Here is a 23563-nt window from a genome sequence, read left to right on the forward strand (position 1 = left end):
TATTCTCAAAATTTTGGCGTCCTACTCCAAAATCCCCCAAATTTTGCATTCTCCCCTCATTTTTTTCCCATTTTCCCCCATTTTTTCCCATTTTCACTCTTTTTTTCCCTGTTTTTTCCCTTTTTCCCTCTTTTTCCCCCCAAAACTCCCCTCCCCCATCCCAAAATCCCCATTTTATTCCCAGATTTTCCCCATCCCCCCCAAACTCCACATTTTTAACTCCTTTTTTTTCCAAAACCTCCTCTTTTATTCCCCCAATTTCGCCTCCTCCCGCCCCAAAATCCCCCAAATTTTCCATTTTTTGGTTCTTTTCCCCCATTTTCCTTTATTTTTTCCTGATTTTTACCTTTTTCCCTCTTTTTTCCCCCAAAACTCCCCTCCCCCATCCCAAAATCTCCTCCTTCATTCCCAGAATTTCACCGTCCCGCCCCAAAATCCCCAAATTTTGCATTTTTCCCCCAAACTTTCCCATTTTTCCTTTTTTCCCATCTTCCCCCATTTTTCGCTGGTTTTTCCCTTTTTCCCTCTTTTTTCCCCCAAAACTCCCCTCCCCCATCCCCAAATCCCCACTTTTATTCCCGGAATTTCACCATCCTGCCCCAAAATCCCCAAATTTTACATTTCCCCCCATTTTTCCCTCTTTTTTTCCCATTTCCCCTCCTTTTTTCCTGTTTTTTCCCTCTTTTTTCCCCTTTTTTCCCCTTTTTTTCCCAAAATTCCACTCCCACATCCCAAAATCTCCTCTTTTATTCCCGGAATTTCAGTGTCCTGCTCCAAAATCCCCCAAATTTTCCATTTTTCCCTCATTTTCCCTCTTTTTTTCCCATTTTCACCAATTTTTTCCCATTTTCAGTCTTTTTTTCCCTGGTTTTTCCCCTTTTCCCTCTTTTTCCCCCCAAAACTCCCCTCCCCCATCCCAAAATCCCCTCTTTTATTCCCAGACTTTCACCATTCCCCCCCAAATCCCCCCAAACTCCACATTTTTAACTCCTTTTTTTCCAAAACCTCCTCTTTTATTCCCCCAATTTCGCCTCCTCCCACCCCAAAATCCCCCAAAATTCCCATTTTTTGGCTCTTTTTTCCCCAATTCCGCCGTTTTTTCCCTCATTTCTTCTTGGAGACGCCCACGGTCCTCCCGCGGCGCCCGGTGGTCTTGGTGTGCTGGCCCCGCACCCTCAGCCTGGGCAGAAAAAAGGGCGAAAAAAGAGGATTTAACCCCAAAATTTGGGGGATTTTGGGCAATTCCCGGCGGGGCGGGATTCCCGAATTGACCCAAAATCGCCGTTTTTACCCCCAAAAGTGGCGCAGGCCGCGGTGGGCGCGGATCTTCTTGAGGCGCTCGAGGTCCTCGCGGAGTTTGTTGTCCAGGCCGTTGGCCAAAACCTGGGGGGAAAAAGGGGGGATTTGGGAAAAATTGGGGGGGATTGGGGGAAATGGGGGGGATTTTGGGGAGAAAAAAGGGGGAAATTGGGAGGAAAAATGAGAAAAAACGGGGAGAAAATGGGGGGAAATGGGAAAAAATTGGGGGGAATTGGGGGAAAAATGGGGGAAATGGGGGAAAATTGGGGGGAAATGGGGGAAAAATGGGGAAAAATTGGGGGGAAATTGGGGAAAAAGGATAAAAATGGGGGGAAATTGGAGGAAATTGGGAAAACTGGGAAAAATTGGGGGGAAATGAGGGGAAATGGGGGAAAAATGTGGAGAAATTGGGAAAAAATTGGGGGGAATTGGGGAAAATTGGGGGGAAATGGGGAGAAAATGGGGAAATTTGGGGGGAAATGGGGGAAAATGGGGGAAAAATTGGGGGGAAATTGGGGAAAAATGGGGAAATTGGGGAATTTGGGGAAAATTGGGGGGAAATGGGGGAAAAATTGGGGGGAAATTGGGAAAATTGGGAAAAAATGGGGGGAAATGAGGGGAAATGGGGGAAAAAAGGGGAAAAATGTGGGGAAATTGGGAAAAATTGGGGGGAAATGGAAAATGGGGAAAAATGGGGGAAAATGGGGGGAAATGGGGGAAAAATTGGGGGAAATGGGGAAAAATGGGGGAAAAGGGGAAAAATAGGAGGAAATGGAAAAATGGGGGAAATGGGGAAAAATGGAGGGAATTGGGGAAAAAATGGAGGGAAAAGGGGTGGAAAAGGGGGAAAAATGGGTGGAAAATGGGAAAAATGGGGGAAAATGGGCGGAGGGGGAGAATGGGGGAAATTGGGAAAAAATGGGGGTAAGTGGGGGAAAACAGGGAAAAATGAAGGAAAAATTGGGAGAAAATGGGGGGAAAAGGGGGGAAATGGGGGGAATGGGGAAAAGGGAGGGAAATGGGAAAATGGGGGGAAAATGGGAAAAATTGGGGAAAATTTGGGGGAAAAATTGAGGAAAAAGGGGGAAATTGGGGGAAAAATGGGGGAAATGGGGGAAAATTAGGAAAAATGGGGGGAAATAGGGAAAAATTAGGGGGAAATTGGGAGGAAATGGGGGAAAATGGGGAAAATTGGGAAAAATGGGGGGGAAATTGGGGAAAATGGGGGAAATCAGGAAAAAATGGGGGTAAGTGGGGGAAAAATGAAGGAAAAATTGGAGAAAATGGGAAATTGGGAAAAATGGGGGGAAAATGGGACAAAAAATGGGGGGAAAAGGGGGAAAATGGGGGAAAAATGGCGGAAAATGGGGGGAAATGGGGAAAAATGGGGAAAAAGGGGGAAAAAGGGGGAAAAAAAGGAAATCCCACCTGGGAGTATTTGCCATCCTTGACGTCCTTCTGGCGGTTCAGGAACCAGTCGGGGATCTTGTACTGCCGGGGGTTCTGCATGATGGTGATCACCCTCTCCACCTGGGGACGGCCACGGGGCACCACTGACACCACTGGCCCCAAAAACGGCCCAAAAATGCCCCAAAACGGCCCCAAAAACGGCCCAAAAACGGCCCCAAAAATGCCCCAAAAACGGCCCCAAAAATGGCCCAAAAAAGGCCCCAAAAACGGCCCAAAAACGGCCCCAAAACGGCCCCAAAAACGGCCCAAAAACGCCCCAAAACGCCCCAAAAACGGCCCAAAAACGGCCCAAAAATGCCCCAAAATGGCCCAAAAAACGGCCCAAAAATGCCCCAAAAACGGCCCAAAAATGCCCAAAAAACGGCCCCCAAAACGGCCCCCAAAACGCCCCAAAACGGCCCAAAAACGGCCCCAAAAACGGCCCAAAAATGCCCCAAAACGGCCCAAAAACGGCCACAAAAATGGCCCAAAACGGCCCCAAAAACGGCCCCAAAAACGGGCCCAAAAACGGGCCCAAAACGGCCCCAAAAACGGCCCAAAAATGCCCCAAAAACCACCCCAAAATCTCTCAAACCAGCCCTAAACCCCCAAAATCCCCCAAAACGATCCCAAAACGATCCCAAAATCCCCCGAAATGTCCCCAAAACAGCACCTCGTCCTCAGGGAGCTCCCCGGCGCGCTGGGTGAGGTCGATGTCGGCCCCAAACCCACCCCAAGCCACCCCCTAAATCCACCCCAAATCACCCCAAAATCACCCCAAATCCCCTCCAAACCACCCCAAACCACCCCAAATGTCCCCAAAACGATCCCAAAATCCCCCGAAACGTCCCCAAAACCGCACCTCGTCCTCGGGGAGCTCCCCGGCGCGCTGGGTGAGGTCGATGTCGGCCCCAAACCCACCCCAAACCCACCCCCTAAAACCACTCCAAATCTCCTCAAACCACCCCAAAACCCACCCCAAACCCCTCAAATCCCCCAAAACGATCCCAAAATCCCCCGAAAGGTCCCCAAAACCGCACCTCGTCCTCGGTGAGCTCCCCGGCGCGCTTGGTGAGGTCGATGTCGGCCCCAAACCCACCCCAAAACCACCCCCTAAAACCACCCCAAATCACCCCAAAATCCCTCAAACTCACCCCAAAACCCCCAAAATCCCCCAAAACGATCCCAAAACGATCCCAAAATCCCCCGAAACGTCCCCAAAACCGCACCTCGTCCTCGGTGAGCTCCCCGGCGCGCTGGGTGAGGTCGATGTCGGCCCCAAACCCACCCCAAACCCACCCCCTAAAACCACCCCAAATCACCCCAAAATCACCCCAAATCCCCTCCAAACCACCCCAAAATCCCTCAAACCACCCCAAACCACCCCAAATGTCCCCAAAACGATCCCAAAATCCCCCGAAACGTCCCCAAAACCGCACCTCGTCCTCGGGGAGCTCCCCGGCGCGCTGGGTGAGGTCGATGTCGGCCCCAAACCCACCCCAAACCCACCTCAAACCACCCCCTAAAACCACCCTAAATCCACCCCAAACCACCCCAAACCCACCCCAAACCACCTCCTAAAACCACCCTAAATCCACCCCAAACCACCCCAAAACCCACCCCAAACCCCTCAAATCCCCCAAAACGATCCCAAAATCCCCTGAAATGTCCCCAAAACCGCACCTCGTCCTTGGTGAGCTCCCCGGCGCGCTGGGTGAGGTCGATGTCGGCCCCAAACCCACCCCAAAACCCCCTCAAACCACCCCCTAAAACCACCCTAAATCCACCCCAAAATCCCCTCAATCCACCCCAAAAACCCACCCCAAACCCCTCAAATCCCCCAAAACGATCCCAAAATGATCCCAAAACGATCCCAAAATCCCCCGAAATGTCCCCAAAACCGCACCTCGTCCTCGGTGAGCTCCCCGGCGCGCTGGGTGAGGTCGATGTCGGCCCCAAACCCACCCCAAACCCACCCCCTCAAACCACCCCAAATCACCCCAAAATCCCTCAAACCCACCCCAAACCCCTCAAATCCCCCAAAATGATCCCAAAACGATCCCAAAACGATCCCAAAATCCCCCGAAAGGTCCCCAAACCCGCACCTCGTCCTCGGTGAGCTCCCCGGCGCGCTTGGTGAGGTCGATGTCGGCCTTGCGCAGCACCACGTGGGCGTAGCGCCGCCCCACGCCCTGCGGGCCACAGCCGCGCTGGCACCGGTGCCACGGCCACCAAAGGGGCCACAGCCAGCCCCAAAGTGGCCCCAAAGGGACCCCAAGTGGCCCCAACCCACCCAAAGGGGCCACAGCCAGCCCCAAAGTGGCCCCGAAGGGACCCCAAGTGGCCCCAAAGTGGCCTCAACCCACCCAAAGGGGCCACAGCCAGCCCCAAAGTGGCCCCAAAGGGACCCCAAGTGGCCCAAACCCACCCAAAGGGGCCACAGCCAGCCCCAAAGCGGCCCCAAAGGGACCCCAAGTGGCCCCAAAGTGGCCCCAACCCACCCAAAGGGGCCACAGCCAGCCCCAAAGTGGCCCCAAAGGGACCCCAAGTGGCCCCAACCCACCCAAAGGGGTCCCAACCCACCCCAAAGTGGCCCCAACTGTCCCCAAAGGGGCTCTAAAGTGGCCCCAACCACCCCAAAGGGGCCCCAACCCACCCAAAGGGGCCACAGCCAGCCCAAAATTGTCCCCAAAGGGACCCCAACCACTCCAAAGTGGCCCCAACTGTCCCCAAAGTGGCCCCAAAGGGGTCCCAACTGTCCCCAAAGGGGCCACAACCCAAAAGGGCCCCAAGCACCCCAAAAGGGCCCCAAGCACCCTAAAGGGGCCTCAACCCACCCAAAGTGTCCCCAAAGTGACCCCAAGCACCCCAAAGGGGCCCCAAGCACCCCAAAGGGGCCCCAAAGGGGTCCCAACTGTCCCCAAAGGGGCCACAACCACCCCAAAAGTGTCCCCAAAGTGGCCCCAGCACTCCAAAGGGGCCCCAAAGTGGCCCCAACCCACCCCAAAGTGGCCCCAACTGTCCCCAAAGGGGCCCTAAAGCGGCCCCAACCCCCCCCAAAGTGGCCCCAAGCACCCCAAAGTGGCCCCAACCCACCCCAAAGTGGCCCCAACCACCCCAAAGGGGCCCCAACCACCCCAAAGGGGCCCCAACCACCCCAAAAGTGTCCCCAACCCACCCCAAAGGGGCCCCAACCACCCCAAAATGTCCCCAAAGGGACCCCAACCCCCCGAAAAAGTGTCCCAAAAGGGGCCCCAACCCACCCCAAAGGGGCCCCAAAGTGGCCCCACCCACCCCAAAGTGATCCCAAAGGGGTCCCAACTGTCCCCAAAGTGGCCCCAACCACCCCAAAGGGGCCCCAACCCACCCCAAAGGGACCCCAACCACCCCAAAGGGGCCCCAACCCACCCCAAAGGGGCCCCAACCACCCCAAAAGTGTCCCCAAAGGGACCCCAACCCACCCCAAAGGGGTCCCAACCACCCCAAAGGGACCCCAAGCACCCCAAAGGGGCCCCAACCCACCCCAAAGTGGCCCCAACCCAGCCCAAAGGGCCCACAGCCAGCCCCAAAGTGTCCCCAAAGTGGCCACAGGCATCCCAAAAGTGCCCCCAAAGGGGCCACAACCACCCCAAAAGTGGCCCCAAAGGGACCCCAACCACCCCAAAGGGGTCCCAACCCACCCCAAAGTGGCCCCAAGCACCCCAGAGGGACCCCAACCCACCCAAAGGGGCCCCAACCACCCCAAAGGGGCCCCAAGCACCCCAGAGGGACCCCAACCCCCTGAAAAAGTGTCCCAAAAGGGGCCCCAACCCACCCCAAAGGGGCCCCAAAGTGGCCCCAACCACCCCAAAGTGACCCCAAAGGGGTCCCAACTGTCCCCAAAGTGGCCACAACCCACCCCAAAGGGGCCACAACCACCCCAAAAGTGTCCCCAAAGGGGTCCCAACCCACCCCAAAGGGGTCCCAACCACCCCAAAAGTGTCCCCAAAGTGGCCCCAAGCACCCCAGAGGGACCCCAACCCACCCAAAAAGTGTCCCAAAAGGGGCCCCAACCCACCCCAAAGGGGCCCCAAGCACCCCAAAGGGGCCCCAACCCCCCCAAAAAGTGTCCCAAAAGGGGCCCCAACCCACCCCAAAGGGGCCCCAAAGTGGCCACAACCACCCCAAAGGGGCCCCAAGCACCCCAAAAGTGTCCCCAAAGGGACCCCAACCCACCCCAAAGGGGTCCCAACCACCCCAAAGTGGCCCCAAGGGGGTCCCAACTGTCCCCAAAGGGGCCCCAACCCACCCCAAAGGGACCCCAAGCACCCCAAAGGGACCCCAACCACCCCAAAGTGGCCCCAACCCACCCCAAAGTGGCCCCAAAGGGGTCCCAACTGTCCCCAAAGTGGCCCCAACCACCCCAAAGGGGCCCCAAAGTGGCCCCAACCCCCCCCCAAGTGGCCACAACCACCCCAAAGGGACCCCAACCCACCCCAAAGTGGCCCCAACCCACCCCAAAGTGGCCCCAACCCACCCCAAAGGGGCCACAACCACCCCAAAAGTGACCCCAAAGTGACCCCACCCCCCCCAAAGGGGCCCCAACCCCCCCAAAGGGGCCCCAACCCACCCCAAAGTGGCCCCAACCCCCCCAAAGGGGCCCCAACCACCCCAAAGGGGCCCCAAAGTGGCCCCAAGCACCCCAAAGGGACCCCAAAGTGGCCCCAACCCCCCCAAAATGGCCCCAACCACCCCAAAGGGGCCCCAACCCCCCCAAAAGTGTCCCCAACCCACCCCAAAGGGGCCACAACCACCCCAAAAGTGACCCCAAAGTGACCCCAACCACCCCAAAGGGGCCCCAACCCACCCCAAAAGTGTCCCTAAAGTGGCCCCAACCCACCCCAAAGTGGCCCCAACCACCCCAAAGTGGCCCCAACCCCCCCAAAGTGGCCCCAACCCACCCCAAAGTGGCCCCAACCCCCCCAAAGTGGCCCCAACCCACCCCAAAGTGGCCCCAATCCCCCCCCAAACTGTCCCTAAGTGCCCCAAACCCCCCTAAAAATACCCCCAAAACCCCCTAAAAACACCAAATAATCCCCCAAAAACACCACAAAACCCCCTAAAAAAGCCCCCAAAAAAAGCCCCCAAAAAATCCCAAAAAATCCCCCAAAAGCCCAAAAAGCCCCAAAAGTCCCCAAAATTGTCCCCCAAAAGCCCCAAAATTGTCCCCCAAAAGCCCCAAAACCACCAAATAATCCCCAAAAAACACCAGAAAACCCCCTAAAAAATCCCCAAAAAATCAAAAAAAATCCCCAAAAAATCCCCAAAAACCCCAAAAAAATCCCCAAAAAATCCCCAAAAAATCCCTAAAAATCCCCAAAAGCCCCAAAAGCCCCGAAATTGTCCCAAAAAAGCCCCAAAGTGCCCCAAACACCCCCAAAACCACCCCCAAAACTCAAAAAAATCCTAAAAAAATCCCAAAAAATCCCCAAAAAATCCCTAAAAATCCCCCAAAGCCCCGAAATTGTCCCAAAAATGCCCCAAACACCCCCAAAACCACCAAATAATCCCCAAAACCACCAGAAACTCCCTAAAAATTCCCCTAAAAAATCCCAAAAAAACTCCCAAAAAAACCCAAAAAAATCCCAAAAAACCCCAAAAAAATCCCAAAAAAATCCCAAAAAATCCCCAAAAAATACCCCAAAATCCCAAAAGCCCCGAAATTGTCCCAAAAATGCCCCAAACACCCCCAAAACCACCAAATAATCCCGAAAACCACCAGAAACCCCCTAAAAATTCCCCTAAAAAATCCCAAAAAAATCCCCAAAAATCCAAAAAAAAACCCCAAAAAACCCCAAAAAATCCCAAAAAAATCCCCAAAAATCCCCAAAAGCCCCAAAAGCCCCCAAAAAGCCCCAAAGTGCCCCAAACACCCCCAAAACCACCCCCCAAACCCCCCAAAACACCCCAAAACCCCCTAAAAAATCCCTCCAAAAATCCAAAAAAATCCCCAAAAAAACCCCAAAAACCCCCCAAAAAAATCCCCAAAAAATCCCCAAAAAATCCCAAAAAATCCCCAAAAGCCCCAAAAGCCCCGAAATTGTCCCAAAAAAGCCCCAAAGTGCCCCAAACACCCCCAAAACCACCCCTAAAACACCCCAAAACACCCCAAAACCCCCTAAAAAATCCCTCCAAAAATAAAATCCCAAAAAAATCCCCAAAAAACCTCAAAAAAATCCTAAAAAAGTCCCAAAAAATCCCCTAAAAATCCCCCAAAGCCCCGAAATTGTCCCAAAAATGCCCCAAACACCCCCAAAACCACCAAATAATCCCCAAAAAACACTAGAAAACCCCCTAAAAAATCCCTCCAAAAATCCAAAAAAATCCCCAAAAAAACCCCAAAAAACCCCAAAAAAATCCCCAAAAAATCCCAAAAAAATCCCCAAAAATCCCCAAAAGCCCCGAAATTGTCCCAAAAAAGCCCCAAAGTGCCCCAAACACCCCCAAAACCACCCCTAAAACACCCCAAAACACCCCAAAACCCCCTAAAAAATCCCTCCAAAAATAAAATCCCAAAAAAATCCCCAAAAAACCTCAAAAAAATCCTAAAAAAGTCCCAAAAAATCCCCTAAAAATCCCCCAAAGCCCCGAAATTGTCCCAAAAATGCCCCAAACACCCCCAAAACCACCAAATAATCCCCAAAAAACACTAGAAAACCCCCTAAAAAATCCCTCCAAAAATCCAAAAAAATCCCCAAAAAAACCCCAAAAAACCCCAAAAAAATCCCCAAAAAATCCCAAAAAAATCCCTAAAAATCCCCAAAAGCCCCAAAAGCCCCGAAATTGTCCCGAAATGCCCCAAATTGCCCCAAAAATCACCTTGATGGCGGTGATGGCGAAGGCGATCTTGCGGCGCCCGTCGATGTTGGTGTTGAGCACCCGCAGGATGTGCTGGAACTTCTCGGGGATCACCAGCGACTGGGGGCAGTTTTGGGGACATTTTGGGACTTTTTGGGACTTTTGGGGATTTTTGGGATGGTTGGGGATATTTAGGGGTATTTTTGGGGGGATTTTGGGGGGATTTGGGGGGGTTTTGGGGATGTTTTTGGGGACATTTTGGGGGTATTTGGGGATGTTTTGGGGGCGTTTTGGGGATATTTGGGGATATTTTTGGATATTTTAAGGACATTTTGGGGACATTTTGGGACTTTTGGGATGGTTGGGGATATTTAGGGGTATTTTTGGGGGTATTTTTGGGGGTGTTTTGGGGGCATTTGGGGGGGTTTTGGGGATATTTTGGGGATACTTTTGGATGTTTTAGAGACATTTGGGGATATTTTAAGAACATTTTGGGGATATTTTAAGGACATTTTGGGGACATTTTGGGACTTTTGGGGATTTTTGGGATGGTTGGGGATAGTTGGGGGTATTTTTGGGGATGTTTTGGGGGGATTTGGGGGGGTTTTGGGGATGTTTTTGGGGACATTTTGGGGGTATTTGGGGATGTTTTGGGGGCGTTTTGGGGATATTTGGGGATATTTTTGGATATTTTAAGGACATTTGGGGATATTTTGGGACTTTTTGGGATTTTTGGGATGGTTGGGGATATTTGGGGGTATTTTTGGGGGTGTTTTTGGGGGTGTTTTGGGGGGATTTGGGGGGGTTTTGGGGATATTTTGGGGATACTTTTGGACGTTTTAGAGACATTTGGGGATATTTTAAGAACATTTTGGGGATATTTTAAGGACATTTTGGGACTTTTGGGGATTTTTGGGATGGTTGGGGATATTTGGGGGTATTTTTGGGGATGTTTTGGGGGGATTTGGGGGGGTTTTGGGGATGTTTTTGGGGACATTTTGGGGGTATTTGGGGATGTTTTGGGGGCGTTTTGGGGATATTTGGGGATATTTTTGGATATTTTAAGGACATTTTGGGGACATTTTGGGACTTTTGGGGATTTTTGGGATGGTTGGGGATATTTAGGGGTATTTTTGGGGGTATTTTTGGGGGTGTTTTGGGGGGATTTGGGGGGGTTTTGGGGATATTTTGGGGATACTTTTGGATGTTTTAGAGACATTTGGGGATATTTTAAGAACATTTTGGGGATATTTTAAGGACATTTGGGGACATTTTGGGACTTTTGGGGATTTTTGGGATGGTTGGGGATATTTGGGGGTATTTTTGGGGATGTTTTGGGGGGATTTGGGGGGGTTTTGGGGATGTTTTTGGGGACATTTTGGGGGTATTTGGGGATGTTTTGGGGGCGTTTTGGGGATATTTGGGGATATTTTTGGATATTTTAAGGACATTTTGGGGACATTTGGGGACTTTTTGGGATTTTTGGGATGGTTGGGGATATTTGGGGATATTTTTGGGGGTGTTTTGGGGGGATTTGGGGATGTTTTGGGGACGTTCTGGGGATATTTTGGAGATATTTTGGGGATATTTTCAGATATTTTAGAGACATTTTGGGATATTTTAAGGACATTTGGGGACATTTTGGGATTTTTTGGGATTTTTGGGATGGTTGGGGATATTTGGGGGTATTTTTGGGGGTATTTGGGGATGTTTTGGGGACGTTTTTGGGGATATTTTGGGGATACTTTTGGATGTTTTAGAGACATTTGAGGATATTTTAAGAACATTTCGGGATATTTTAAGGACATTTGGGGATATTTTGGGGACATTTTGGGACTTTTGGGGATTTTTGGGATGGTTGGGGATAGTTGGGGGTATTTTTGGGGATGTTTTGGGGGGATTTGGGGGGGTTTTGGGGATGTTTTTGGGGACATTTTGGGGGTATTTGGGGATGTTTTGGGGGCGTTTTGGGGATATTTGGGGATATTTTTGGATATTTTAAGGACATTTTGGGGACATTTTGGGACTTTTTGGGATTTTTGGGATGGTTGGGGATATTTGGGGGTATTTTTGGGGGTGTTTTTGGGGGTGTTTTGGGGGGATTTGGGGGGGTTTTGGGGATATTTTGGGGATACTTTTGGACGTTTTAGAGACATTTGGGGATATTTTAAGAACATTTTGGGGATATTTTAAGGACATTTTGGGATATTTTAAGGACATTTGGAAACATTTTGGGACTTTTTGGGATTTTTGGGATGGTTGGGGATAGTTGGGGGTATTTTTGGGGATATTTTGGGGGTATTTGGGGATTTCTGGGGATACTTTGTGGATATTTTGGGATATTTTAAGAACATTTTGGGATATTTTAAGGACATTTGGGGATATTTTGGGGACATTTTGGGACTTTTGGGGATTTTTGGGATGGTTGGAGATATTTAGGGGTATTTTTGGGGGTGTTTTGGGGGTGTTTTGGGGGGATTTGGGGGTATTTTTGGGGGTAGTCGGGGGCGTTTTAGGGATATTTGGGGATATTTCGGGGATATTTCAGGATATTTTAAGGACATTTCAGGATATTTTGGGGATATTTGGGGACTTTTTGGGATTTTTGGGATGGTTGGGGATATTTGGGGGTATTTTTGGGGGTGTTTTGGGGGGATTTAGGGGTATTTTTGGGGGTATTTGGGGGCGTTTTAGGGATATTTGGGGATATTTTGGGGATGTTTTGGGGATATTTTGGGATATTTTAAGGACATTTCGGGATATTTTAAGGACATCTGAGGATATTTTGGGGACATTTTAGGACTTTTGGGATGTTTGGGGATATTTGGGGATATTTTGGGGGTATTTGGGGATGTTTTGGGGGCGTTTTGGGGATATTTGGGGATATTTGGGGATATTTTAAGGACATTCGGGGATATTTTGGGACTTTTTGGGATTTTTGGGATGGTTGGGGATATTTGGGGGTATTTTTGGGGATATTTTGGGGGTATTTGGGGATTTCTGGGGATACTTTGTGGATATTTTGGGATATTTTAAGAACATTTTGGGATTTTTAAGGACATTTGGGGATATTTTGGGGACATTTTGGGACTTTTGGGATGTTTGGGGATATTTGGGGATATTTTGGGGGTATTTGGGGATGTTTTGGGAACATTTTTGAATATTTTGGAATATTTTAGAGACATTTTGGGATATTTTAAGGACGTTTGAGGATATTTCGGGATATTTTGGGACTTCTGGGGATATTTTGAGGACATTTTGGGATATTTGAGTACATTTTAGGAATATTTTGGGGACGTTTTGAGGATATTTGGGGACTTTTGGGGACATTTTGGGATATTTGGGGAATATTTTGGGATGTTTGGGGACACCTTGGGGGCATTTGGGGACATTTTGGGGACATTTGGGGACATTTTGGGGACATTTTAGGATACTTTGAGGATATTTTGGGGACTTCTGGGGTCATTTGGGGACATTATGGGGTCATTTGGGGGCATTTTGGGGTCATTTGGGGACATTTGGGGACAATTGGGAGACTCGGGGACAGTGCCAGGGGGGAGTTGGGGACACCTTGGGGGCTTGGGGACACCTTGGGGACAATTTTGGGGGGATTTGGGGACACCTGGAGGGGGTTGGGGACACCTTGGGGACCTCAGGGACACCTTGGGGACAATTTGGGGACAATTTGAGGGGATTGGGGACAGTTTTGGGGACCTCAGGGACATCCTGGGGACACTTTGGGGACAGTTTGAGGGGGTTGGGGACAATTTTGGGGGGTTGGGGACACCTTGGGGACCTCAGGGACACCTTGGGGACAATTTTGAGGGGATTTGGGGACACTTTTGGGGGGCTTGGGACACTTTTAGGGACCTCAGGGACATCCTGGGGACACTTTGGGGACAATTTGAGGGGGTTGGGGACAATTTTGGGGGGGTGGGGACACCTTGGGGACCTCAGGGACATCCTGGGGACAGTTTGGGGACAATTTGAGGGGATTGGGGACACTTTTGGGGGGATTTGGGGACACCTTGAGGACTTCACGGACATCTTGGGGACACTTTGGGGACAATTTGAGGGGATTGGGGACAATTTTGGGGGGCTTGGGGACACCTGAAGGGGGGTGGGGACACCTTGGGGACCTCAGGGACACCTTGGGGACAATTTTGAGGGGATTGGGGACACTTTTGGGGACCTCAGGGACACCTTGGGGACAATTTTGAGGGGATTTGGGGACACTTTTGGGGGGCTTGGGACACTTTTAGGGACCTCAGGGACATCCTGGGGACAATTTGGGGACAATTTGAGGGGGTTGAGGACAATTTTGGGGGATTGGGGACACCTTGAGGACCTCAGGGACATCCTGGGGACAGTTTGGGGACAATTTGAAGGGGTTGGGGACACTTTTTGGGGGGGTTGGGGACACCTGAAGGAGGGTGGGGACACCTTGGGGACCTCGGGGACACCTTGGGACAATTTGAGGGGATTTGGGGACAACTGGAGGGGGTTGGGGACACCTTGGGGACCTCAGGGACACCTTGGGGACAATTTGGGGACAATTTGAGGGGATTGGGGACAATTTTGGGGGGGTTGGGGACACCTTGGGGACCTCAGGGACACTTTGGGGACAGTTTGGGGACAATTTGAGGGGATTGGGGACAATTTTGGGGGGTTGGGGACACCTGGAAGCGATTGGGGACACCTTGGGGACCTCGGGGACACCTTGGGGACAATTTGAGGGGATTTGGGGACACCTGGAGGGGCTTGGGGACACCTTGAGGACCTCAGGGACATCCTGGGGACAGTTTGGGGACAATTTGAGGGGATTGGGGACACTTTTGGGGGGCTTGGGGACACCTGGAGGGGCTTGGGGACACCTTGGGGACCTCGGGGACACCTTTGGGATGGTTTGAGGGGATTTGGGGACACCTGGAGGAAACTGGGGACACCTTGAGGACCTCAGGGACATCCTGGGGACAGTCTGGGGACAGTTTGAGGGGGTTGGGGACAATTTGGGGGGGTTGAGGACACCTTGGGGACCTCAGGGACACTTTGGGGACAGTTTGGGGACAATTTGAGGGGATTGGGGACAATTTTGGGGGGATTTGGGGACACCTGAAGGGGCTTGGGGACACCTTGGGGACTTCAGGGACACCTTGGGGACAATTTGAGGGGATTTGGGGACACCTGGAGGGGGTTGGGGACACCTTGGGGACCTCAGGAACACTTTGGGGACAATTTGGGGACAATTTGAGGGGATTGGGGACAATTTTGGGGGGTTGGGGACACCTTGGGGACCTCAGGGACACCTTGGGGACAATTTTGAGGGGATTGGGGACACTTTTGGGGACCTCAGGGACACCTTGGGGACAATTTTGAGGGGATTTGGGGACACTTTTGGGGGGCTTGGGACACTTTTAGGGCCCTCAGGGACATCCTGGGGACATTTTGGGGACAATTTGAGGGGATTGGGGACACTTTTGGGGGGGTTGGGAACACCTGAAGGGGATTGGGGACACCTTAAGGACCTCACGAACACTTTGGGGACAGTTTTAAGGAAACTGGCTCCAATTTTAGGGACATTTGGGACACTTTGGGGCCACTTTCAGCGCGCCCACCCCTAAGGGGGGATTTTGAGGGGGACAAGAGGGACTTGACCCCACCCAGGGGGTGTCGCACGTCCCCAAGCGCGGTGCCACCACCCTCCCCCAGGCCTTGGGGACACCCGGTGCCACCCGCGGCCCTGAGGGGGAGCGAGGGCCGAAGCCGCCATGAGGGGACCCCAGGCCGCCATGACACCTGAGGGATGGGGAGGGGGGGGTCGGATATTCGCGGCCCTCCCGCCTCCATCGCCGCGCGCCGCCGCTCCTTTCCCACCCCGCCGCCTCCCCCGCTCCCGCCGCAACCTCCCCGTGCCCTTCCCGCCGCTCCCCGCCCTCCCCGCGCCCCGATGGCGGCGGATCCCGGCCGGCTTCTCACCATGGCTGCGGCCTCCGCGGGGCTGTGTCGGAAAAGGGGGGGGGAGTGAGAAGAAGGAGGAAGTGACGTCAGCGCGCCGCGCCTGCGCGCCGTGCGTCGGCAAGATGGCGGCGGAGGCGGAGGTAGCGCCGGCACCGGGAGAGGTTTGGGGGATGCAGGGATTTGCGGGGAGCGGTTTTTTGGGGGGATTTTGGGGCTTTTGGGGGATGATTTCGCGCTGGCGGCAAGGTCTGGAGGGGGAGGGCGGCGTTGCTGAAGCGGTTGTGCCGCAGGTGGCGGCGGTGGAGGCGCCGCTGGAGGCGGAGCTGGAGGCGGAGCTGGACCTGGAGGGGGCGGAGCTGGAGGAGGTGGACGGTGAGAGGGGCGGGGCCAAAACGAGGGGGCGTGGCCAATGCCCTTATATGGGCATGCCCGCCCTACTGAAGCCGCGTTGCCGCCAATGGAGGGGGCGTGGCCAACGCCGAGGGGGCGTGGTCAATGCCCTTATATGGGCATGCCCGCCCTGCTGAGGCCGCGTTGCCGCCAATGGAGGGGGCGTGGCCAACACCGAGGGGGCGTGGTCAATGCCCTTATATGGGCATGCCCGCCCTGCTGAGGCCGCGTTGCCGCCAATGGAGGGGGCGTGGCCTGCGGGAAGGGGCGTGGCCAAGGCGGACGGAACCATTTGGGATGCGCACGGGGGGGGGGGGGTGTGCGCCCCAATTTCCCCCTTTTTTCCCCCATTTTTCCGCCTTTTTTTTCCCAATTTTTTTTCCCCCACCTTTTCCCATTTTTCCCTCCCCTTTTCCCAGTGCACATCCAGGAGAACCTGGAGGACGCCCTGGTGCAGGAGGCGCTGCAGACCGTGAGTGGTTCCTCCCTAAAAAATATCCCCAAAAATATCCTCCGAAAACGTCCCCAAATGTCCCAAAACGTCCCCAAATTCCCGTTGCAGGGCGTGGACCTGCGCCAGTATTCCCGGCAGGTGGAGCTGGAGCTGCAGGAGGTGGAGAGGGCCTCGATCCAGGATTGTATCCTCCCAAAACTGTCCCCAAAATCCCCTAAAACCTCCCCCAAAAAGCCCCTAAAAGTGACCCCAAATCCCCCAAAGTGACCCCAAATCCTCCCAAAATGTCCTCGAAGTGTCCTCAAGGTGGCCCTTGACCCCCTCGGAGACATCCGGGAGAGCGAGAACATCGCGGAGCTGCACAACCAGATCAGCGCCTGCGACACCATCCTCGAGGTACCGGCCCCAAAACGGCCCCAAATGGCCCCAAATGGCCCCAAAATGGCCTCAAATGGCCCCAAAATGGCCCCAAATGGCACCAAGATTGCCCAAAATGGCCTCAAATGGCCCCAAAATGGCTCCAAATGGCCCCAAAACGGCCCCAAATGGCCCCAAAACAGCCCCAAATGGCACCAAGATTGCCCAAAATGGCACCAAAATGGCTCCAAATGGCCCCAAATGGCCCCAAAACGGCCCCAAATGGCCCAAAATGGCCCCAAATGGCCCCAAAACGGCCTCAAATGGCCCCAAAATGGCTCCAAATGGCCCCCAAACGGCCCCAAATGGCCCCAAATGGCCCCAAAACGGCCCCAAATGGCACCAAGATTGCCCAAAATGGCCTCAAATGGCCCAAAATGGCCTCAAATGGCACCAAAATGGCCCCAAATGGCCCCAAAATGGCCTCAAATGGCCCCAAAATGGCCCCAAATTGGCCCCAAATGGCCCCAAAAAGGCCCCAAAATGGCCCCAAAATGGCCTCAAATGGCCCCAAAAAGGCCCCAAAATAACCACAAATGGCCCCAAAATGGCCCCAAAATGGCCCCAAATGGCCTCAAGATTGCCCAAATTGGCCCCAAATGGCCCCAAAATGGCCCCAAATGGTCCAAAATTGGCCCAAATGGCCTCAAAATGGCCCCAAGTGTTCTCAAGATTGCCCAAATTGGCCCAAAATGGCCCCAAAATGGCCCCAAATGGCCTCAAGATTGCCCAAAATGGCCTCAAATGGCACCAAATGGCCCCAAAATGGTCCCAAATGGCTCAAAATGGCCGCAAATGGCCCCAAATGGCCCCAAAATGGCCCCAAATGGCACCAAAATGGCCCCAAATGGTCCAAAATTGGCCCAAATTGATCTCAAAGTGGCCCCAAAATGGCCTCAAATGGCCCGAAATGTGCTCAAATGGCCCCAAAATGGCCTCAAATGGCCCAAAATGGCCCCAAAATGGCCCCAATTGTCCTCAAGATTGCCCAAATTGGCCCCAAATGGCACCAAAATGGCCCCAAATGGTCCAAAATTGGCCCAAATGGCCTCAAAATGGCCCCAAGTGTCCTCAAGATTGCCCAAATTGGCCCAAAATGGCCCCAAAAAGGACCTAAATGGCCCTAATTGGCCCCAAAATGTCCTCAAATGGCCCCAAAATGGTCCCAAATGGCCTCAAGATTGCCCAAAATGGCCCCAAATGGCCCCAAATGGCCCCAAAAAGGCCCCAAAATAACCACAAATGGCCCCAAAATGGTTCCAAATGGCACCGAAATGGCCCCAAATGGCCCCAAAATGGCACCAAATGGCCCCAAAATGGCCCCAAATTGGCCCCAAATGGCCCCAAAAAGGCCCCAAAATGGCCCCAAATGGCCCAAAATGGCCTCAAATTGCCCCAAAATGGCCTCAAATGGCCCCAAAAAGGCCCCAAAATAACCACAAATGGCACCAAAATTGCCCCAAAATAGCCTCAAATGGCCCCCAAATGGCCCCAAAATGTCCTCAAATGGCCCCAAAATGGCCCCAAATGGCCCCAAAATGGCCCCCAAAAGGCCTCAAAAGGCCCCAAAAAGGCCCCAAAATGGCCTCAAATGGCCCCAAATTGGCCCCAAATGGCCCCAAAATGGCCCCAAATTGGCCCCAAATGGCCCCAAAAAGGCCCCAAAATGGCCCCAAAATGGCCTCAAATGGCCCCAAAAAGGCCCCAAAATGGCCCCAAGGTTGCCCAAACCCCCTAAAAACACCAAAACCCCCCCAAAAATAAAAAAAATTCCAAAAAAATCCCCCCCAAAATCCCAAAAAAATCCCAAAAAAACCCCAAAAAAATCCCAAAAAATTCCCCAAAAATCCCAAAAAGCCCCCAAATGTCCCAAACCCCCTAAAAAGCCCATAAAACCACCAAAAAATCCCTAAAAAAAGCCGAAAAAATCCTCAAAAAATCCAAAAAAATCCAAAAAAAATCCAAAAAAAATCCTAAAAAACCCCAAAAAATCCCCAAAAAATCCCCAAAAATCCCTAAAAGCCCCAAATGTCCCAACCCCCCTAAAACTACCAAAAAAAACCCTAAAAATAAAAAAAAAATCCAAAAAAAATCTGAAAAAAATTAAAAAATCCTAAAAAAATCCAAAAAAAAATCCAAAAAAATCCAAAAAAATCCCAAAAATCCCCCAAAGCCCCAAACTATCCCAAACCCCCCTAAAACCACCAAAAAACCCCTAAAAAACCCGCAAAAAACCCGAAAAAAATCCAAAAAAATAAAAAAAAATCCGAAAAAAATCCGGAAAAATCCGAAAAAATCCCCAAAAATCCCCAAAAGCCCCAAACTGTCCCAAACCCCCCTAAAACCACCAAAAAGCCCCTAAAAATCCATAAAAATTCAAAAAAAAAATCGAAAAAAATCAAAAAAAATCCAAAAAACCCCCCAAAAAATCCAAAAAAAATCCAAAAAAAATCCAAAAAAATTCCAAAAAATCCCCAAAAAATCCCCAAAAAATCCCAAAAAATCCCCAAAAGCCCCAAATGTCCCAAGCCCCCTAAAACCACCAAAAAAACCCCTAAAAAATCCCAAAAAAATCCGAAAAAAAATCGAAAAAAAATCAAAAAAAATTCAAAAAACCCCCCAAATATCCCACAAAAAATCCCAAAAAATCCCCAAAAATCCCCAAAAGCCCCAAACTGTCCCAAACCCCCCTCAAACCACCAAATAATCCCCTTAAAAACCCGAAAAATTTAAAAAAAAAAAAAATCCAAAAAAAATCTTAAAAAAATCCAAAAAAATCCAAAAAATCCCCCAAAAAAATCCCCAAAAAATCCCAAAAATCCCCAAAAAATCCCCAAAAATCCCTAAAATCTCCAAATGTCCCAAGCCCCCTAAAACCACCAAAAAACCCCTAAAAATCCACAGAAATAAAAAAAAAGTTGAAAAAAGTAAAAAAAAATCCAAAAAAATCCAAAAAAAAATCCAAAAAAAATCCAAAAAAATTCCAAAAAATCCCAAAAAATCCCCAAAAATCCCCAAAAGCCCCAAATGTCCCAAACCCCCCTAAAACCACCAAAAAACCCCCTAAAAAATCCGCAAAAATTCCGAAAAAAAATGGAAAAAAATTCAAAAAAAATCCTAAAAAAATCCAAAAAAATCCCAAAAAAATCCAAAAAAATCCCAAAAAATCCCCAAAAATCCCCAAAAGCCCCAAACTGTCCCAAACCCCCCTCAAACCACCAAATAATCCCCTTAAAAATCCGAAAAATTCCAAAAAAAAAAAAAAATCCAAAAAAAAATCCTAAAAAAATCCAAAAAATCCCCCCAAAAAATCCCCCAAAAATCCCAAAAAATCCCAAAAATCCCCAAAAAATCCCCAAAAATCCCCAAAAGCCCCAAATGTCCCAAACCCCCCTAAAACCACCAAAAAACCCCCTAAAAAATCCGCAAAAATTCCGAAAAAAAATCGAAAAAAATTCAAAAAAAATCCAAAAAAATCCCAAAAAAATCCAAAAAAATCCCAAAAAATCCCCAAAAATCCCCAAAAATCCCCAAAAGCCCCAAACTGTCCCAAACCCCCCTCAAACCACCAAATAATCCCCTTAAAAACCCGAAAAATTTCAAAAAAAAAAAATCCAAAAAAAATCTTTAAAAAATCCAAAAAAATCCAAAAAATCCCCCAAAAAAATCCCCAAAAAATCCCAAAAATCCCCAAAAAATCCCCAAAAATCCCTAAAATCTCCAAATGTCCCAAGCCCCCTAAAACCACCAAAAAACCCCTAAAAATCCACAGAAATAAAAAAAAAAGTTGAAAAAAGTAAAAAAAAATCCAAAAAAATCCAAAAAAAATCCAAAAAAAATCCAAAAAAATCCCAAAAATCCCCAAAAAATCCCCAAAAATCCCCAAAAGCCCCAAATGTCCCAAAGCCCCCTAAAACCACCAAAAAACCCCCTAAAAAATCCGAAAAACAATCAAAAAAAATCAAAAAAAAATCCAAAAAAATCCCAAAAAAATCCAAAAAAAATCCCCAAAAAAATCCCCAAAAATCCCTAAAAGCCCCAAACTGTCCCAAAGCCCCCTCAAACCACCAAATAATCCCCTTAAAAATCCGAAAAATTCAAAAAAAAAAAAAAAAACCAAAAAAAATCCTAGAAAAATCCAAAAAAATCCAAAAAATCCCCCCAAAAAATCCCCCAAAAATCCCAAAAAATCCCAAAAATCCCCAAAAAGTCCCCAAAAATCCCTAAAAGCCCCAAATGTCCCAAACCCCCCTAAAACCACCAAAAAACCCCCTAAAAAATCCGCAAAAAATCCGAAAAAAAATCAAAAAAAATCAAAAAAAATCCTAAAAAAATCCCAAAAAAATCCCAAAAAAATCCCCAAAAATCCCCCAAAAATCCCCAAAGGTGCCCCCTTTGTGTGCAGCGCATGGAGCAGATGCTGGGCTCGTTCCAGAGCTCGCTGAGCTCGCTGAGCTGGGAGATCCGGGCGCTGCAGGACCAGGCCGGGGCCATGAACCTGCGGCTGCGCAACCGGCGGGAGGTGCGGCAGCGCCTCGGGGGGCTCCTGGACGAGCTCCTCGTGCCCCCCAACATGGTCAGGTGGGACCCCATGCCCGGGAAAATGGGGTTTGGGGGGAAAAAAACGGGATTTGGGGAAAAAAAAATGGAATTTTGGGGTGAAAAAACGGAGTTTTGGGGTGAAAAAATGGGGTTTTGGGGGGGAAAAATGGGGTTTTGGGGAGAGAAAACGGGCAAAAAATGGGGTTTGGGGGGAGGAAATGGAGTTTGGGGGAAAAAAAACGGGGTTTGGGGGTGAAAAAACGGAGTTTTGGGGTGAAAAAATGGGGTTTTGGGGGGAAAAAATGGGGTTTGGGGATGAAAAAGTGGAAAAAACTGGGATTCAGGGACTAAAACTGGGGTTTGGGGAGAGAAATCTGGGAAAAAATGGGATTTGGGGATGAAAAACTGGGATTTGGGGCCAAAAATCTGGGAAAAAATGGGATTTGGGGATGAAAAACTGGGATTTGGGGTCAAAAATCTGGGAAAAAATTGGAATTTGGGGAGCCAAAGGTGGGATTTGGGGAGCCCAGGGGGGATTTGGGGAGCCCAGGGGGGATTTGGGGAGGTTGGAGAGGCCGGGAGGGGCGGCAGCGCCTCGGGGGGCTCCTGGACGAGCTCCTCGTGCCCCCCAACATGGGCAGGTGGGCACCATGCCCGGGAAAACAGGCTGGGATGGGAGGTAGGGGGTGGGAAATGGGGTTTGAGGGAAAAAAAACGGGGTTTGGGGGTGAAAAAATGGAGTTTTGGGGTGAAAAAATGGGGTTTTGGGGAGAGAAATCTGGGCAAAAAATGGGGTTTGGGGGGAGGAAATGGAGTTTGGGGGAAAAAAAACGGGGTTTGGGGGTGAAAAAATGGAGTTTTGGGGTGAAAAAATGGGGTTTTGGGGGGGAAAAATGGGGTTTGGAGAGAGAAATCTGGGAAAAAATGGGGTTTGGGGACAAAAATCTGGGAAAAACTGGGATTTGGGGACCAAAATTGGGATTTGGGGATCATAACTGGGATTTGGGAATGAGAAACTGGGATTTGGGGAGAGAAATCTGGAAAATAATGGGATTTGGGGCTGAGAAACTGGACAAAAACTGGGATTTGGGAAGTAAAAATGGGGTTTGGGGAGAGAAATCTGGGAAAAACTGGGATTAGGGGGTGAAAAAGTGGAAAAAACTGGGATTCAGGGACTAAAACTGGGGTTTGGGGAGAGAAATCTGGGAAAAAATGGGATTTGGGGATGAAAAACTGGGATTTGGGGTCAAAAATCTGGGAAAAAATGGGATTTGGGGAGCCCAGGGGGGATTTGGGGAGCCCAGGGGGAATTTGGGGAGCCCAGGGGGGATTTGGGGAGCCCAGGGCGGATTTGGGGAGGTTGGAGAGGCCGGGAGGGGCGGCAGCGCCTCGGGGGGCTCCTGGACGAGCTCCTCGTGCTCCCCAACATGGGCAGGTGGGACCCCATGCCCGGGAAAATGGGGTTTGGGGGGAAAAAAACGGGATTTGGGGAAAAAAAATGGAATTTTGCGGTGAAAAAATGGAGTTTTGGGGTGAAAAAATGGGGTTTTGGGGAGAGAAATCTGGGCAAAAAATGGGGTTTGGGGGGAGGAAATGGAGTTTGGGGGAAAAAAAACGGGGTTTGGGGGTGAAAAAATGGAGTTTTGGGGTGAAAAAATGGGGTTTTGGGGGGGAAAAATGGGGTTTTGGGGAGAGAAAACGGGCAAAAAATGGGGTTTGGGGGGAGGAAATGGAGTTTGGGGTGAAAAAACGGGGTTTGGGGTGAAAAAATGGAGTTTTGGGGTGAGAAAATGGGGTTTTGGGGGGGAAAAATGGGGTTTGGAGAGAGAAATCTGGGAAAAAATGGGGTTTGGGGACAAAAATCTGGGAAAAACTGGGATTTGGGGACCAAAATTGGGATTTGGGGATCATAACTGGGATTTGGGAATGAGAAACTGGGATTTGGGGAGAGAAATCTGGGAAAAAATGGGATTAGGGGGTGAAAAAGTGGAAAAAACTGGGATGCAGGGACTAAAACTGGGGTTTGGGGCCAAAAATCTGGGAAAAAATGGGATTTGGGGGTGAAAAAATGGGGTTTGGGGGAAAAAAAAACAGGATTTGGGGGAAAAAAGTGGAGTTTTGGGGTGAAAAATGGGGTTTGGAGAGAGAAATCTGGGAAAAAATGGGGGTTGGGGACTAAAAATTGGGGTTTGGGGCCAAAAATCTGGGAAAAACTGG

At 50.5% G+C, this 23563-nt stretch overlaps 2 protein-coding genes across 2 annotated transcripts in view; one reads left to right on the top strand and one right to left on the bottom strand.

The window, feature by feature from the left end:
• Nucleotides 1-991: 991 nt before the first annotated feature.
• RPS18 (ribosomal protein S18) lies at nucleotides 992-15666 on the bottom strand. The gene is made up of 6 exons (XM_068999192.1): nucleotides 15562-15666; nucleotides 9607-9705; nucleotides 4854-4940; nucleotides 2728-2829; nucleotides 1292-1383; nucleotides 992-1180 (listed from the first exon to the last, which is right to left on the bottom strand). The coding sequence occupies exons 1-6, from the start codon at nucleotides 15562-15564 to the stop codon at nucleotides 1105-1107; spliced, it is 459 nt and encodes a 152-aa protein (XP_068855293.1). The 5' UTR covers nucleotides 15565-15666; the 3' UTR covers nucleotides 992-1104.
• Nucleotides 15651-23563, top strand: part of VPS52 (VPS52 subunit of GARP complex) — a 57796-nt gene continuing 49883 nt past the window's right edge. The window contains exons 1-5 of the mRNA XM_068999193.1: nucleotides 15651-15915; nucleotides 16353-16405; nucleotides 16496-16571; nucleotides 16716-16783; nucleotides 21210-21385. Coding sequence (XP_068855294.1) covers nucleotides 15666-15915; nucleotides 16353-16405; nucleotides 16496-16571; nucleotides 16716-16783; nucleotides 21210-21385 — 623 coding nt within the window. The 5' untranslated portion in view covers nucleotides 15651-15665. The remainder of the gene's footprint in view (nucleotides 15916-16352; nucleotides 16406-16495; nucleotides 16572-16715; nucleotides 16784-21209; nucleotides 21386-23563) is intronic.

Source organism: Aphelocoma coerulescens, unplaced genomic scaffold, assembly GCF_041296385.1.
Source record: "Aphelocoma coerulescens isolate FSJ_1873_10779 unplaced genomic scaffold, UR_Acoe_1.0 HiC_scaffold_271, whole genome shotgun sequence".
NCBI lineage: Eukaryota > Metazoa > Chordata > Aves > Passeriformes > Corvidae > Aphelocoma > Aphelocoma coerulescens.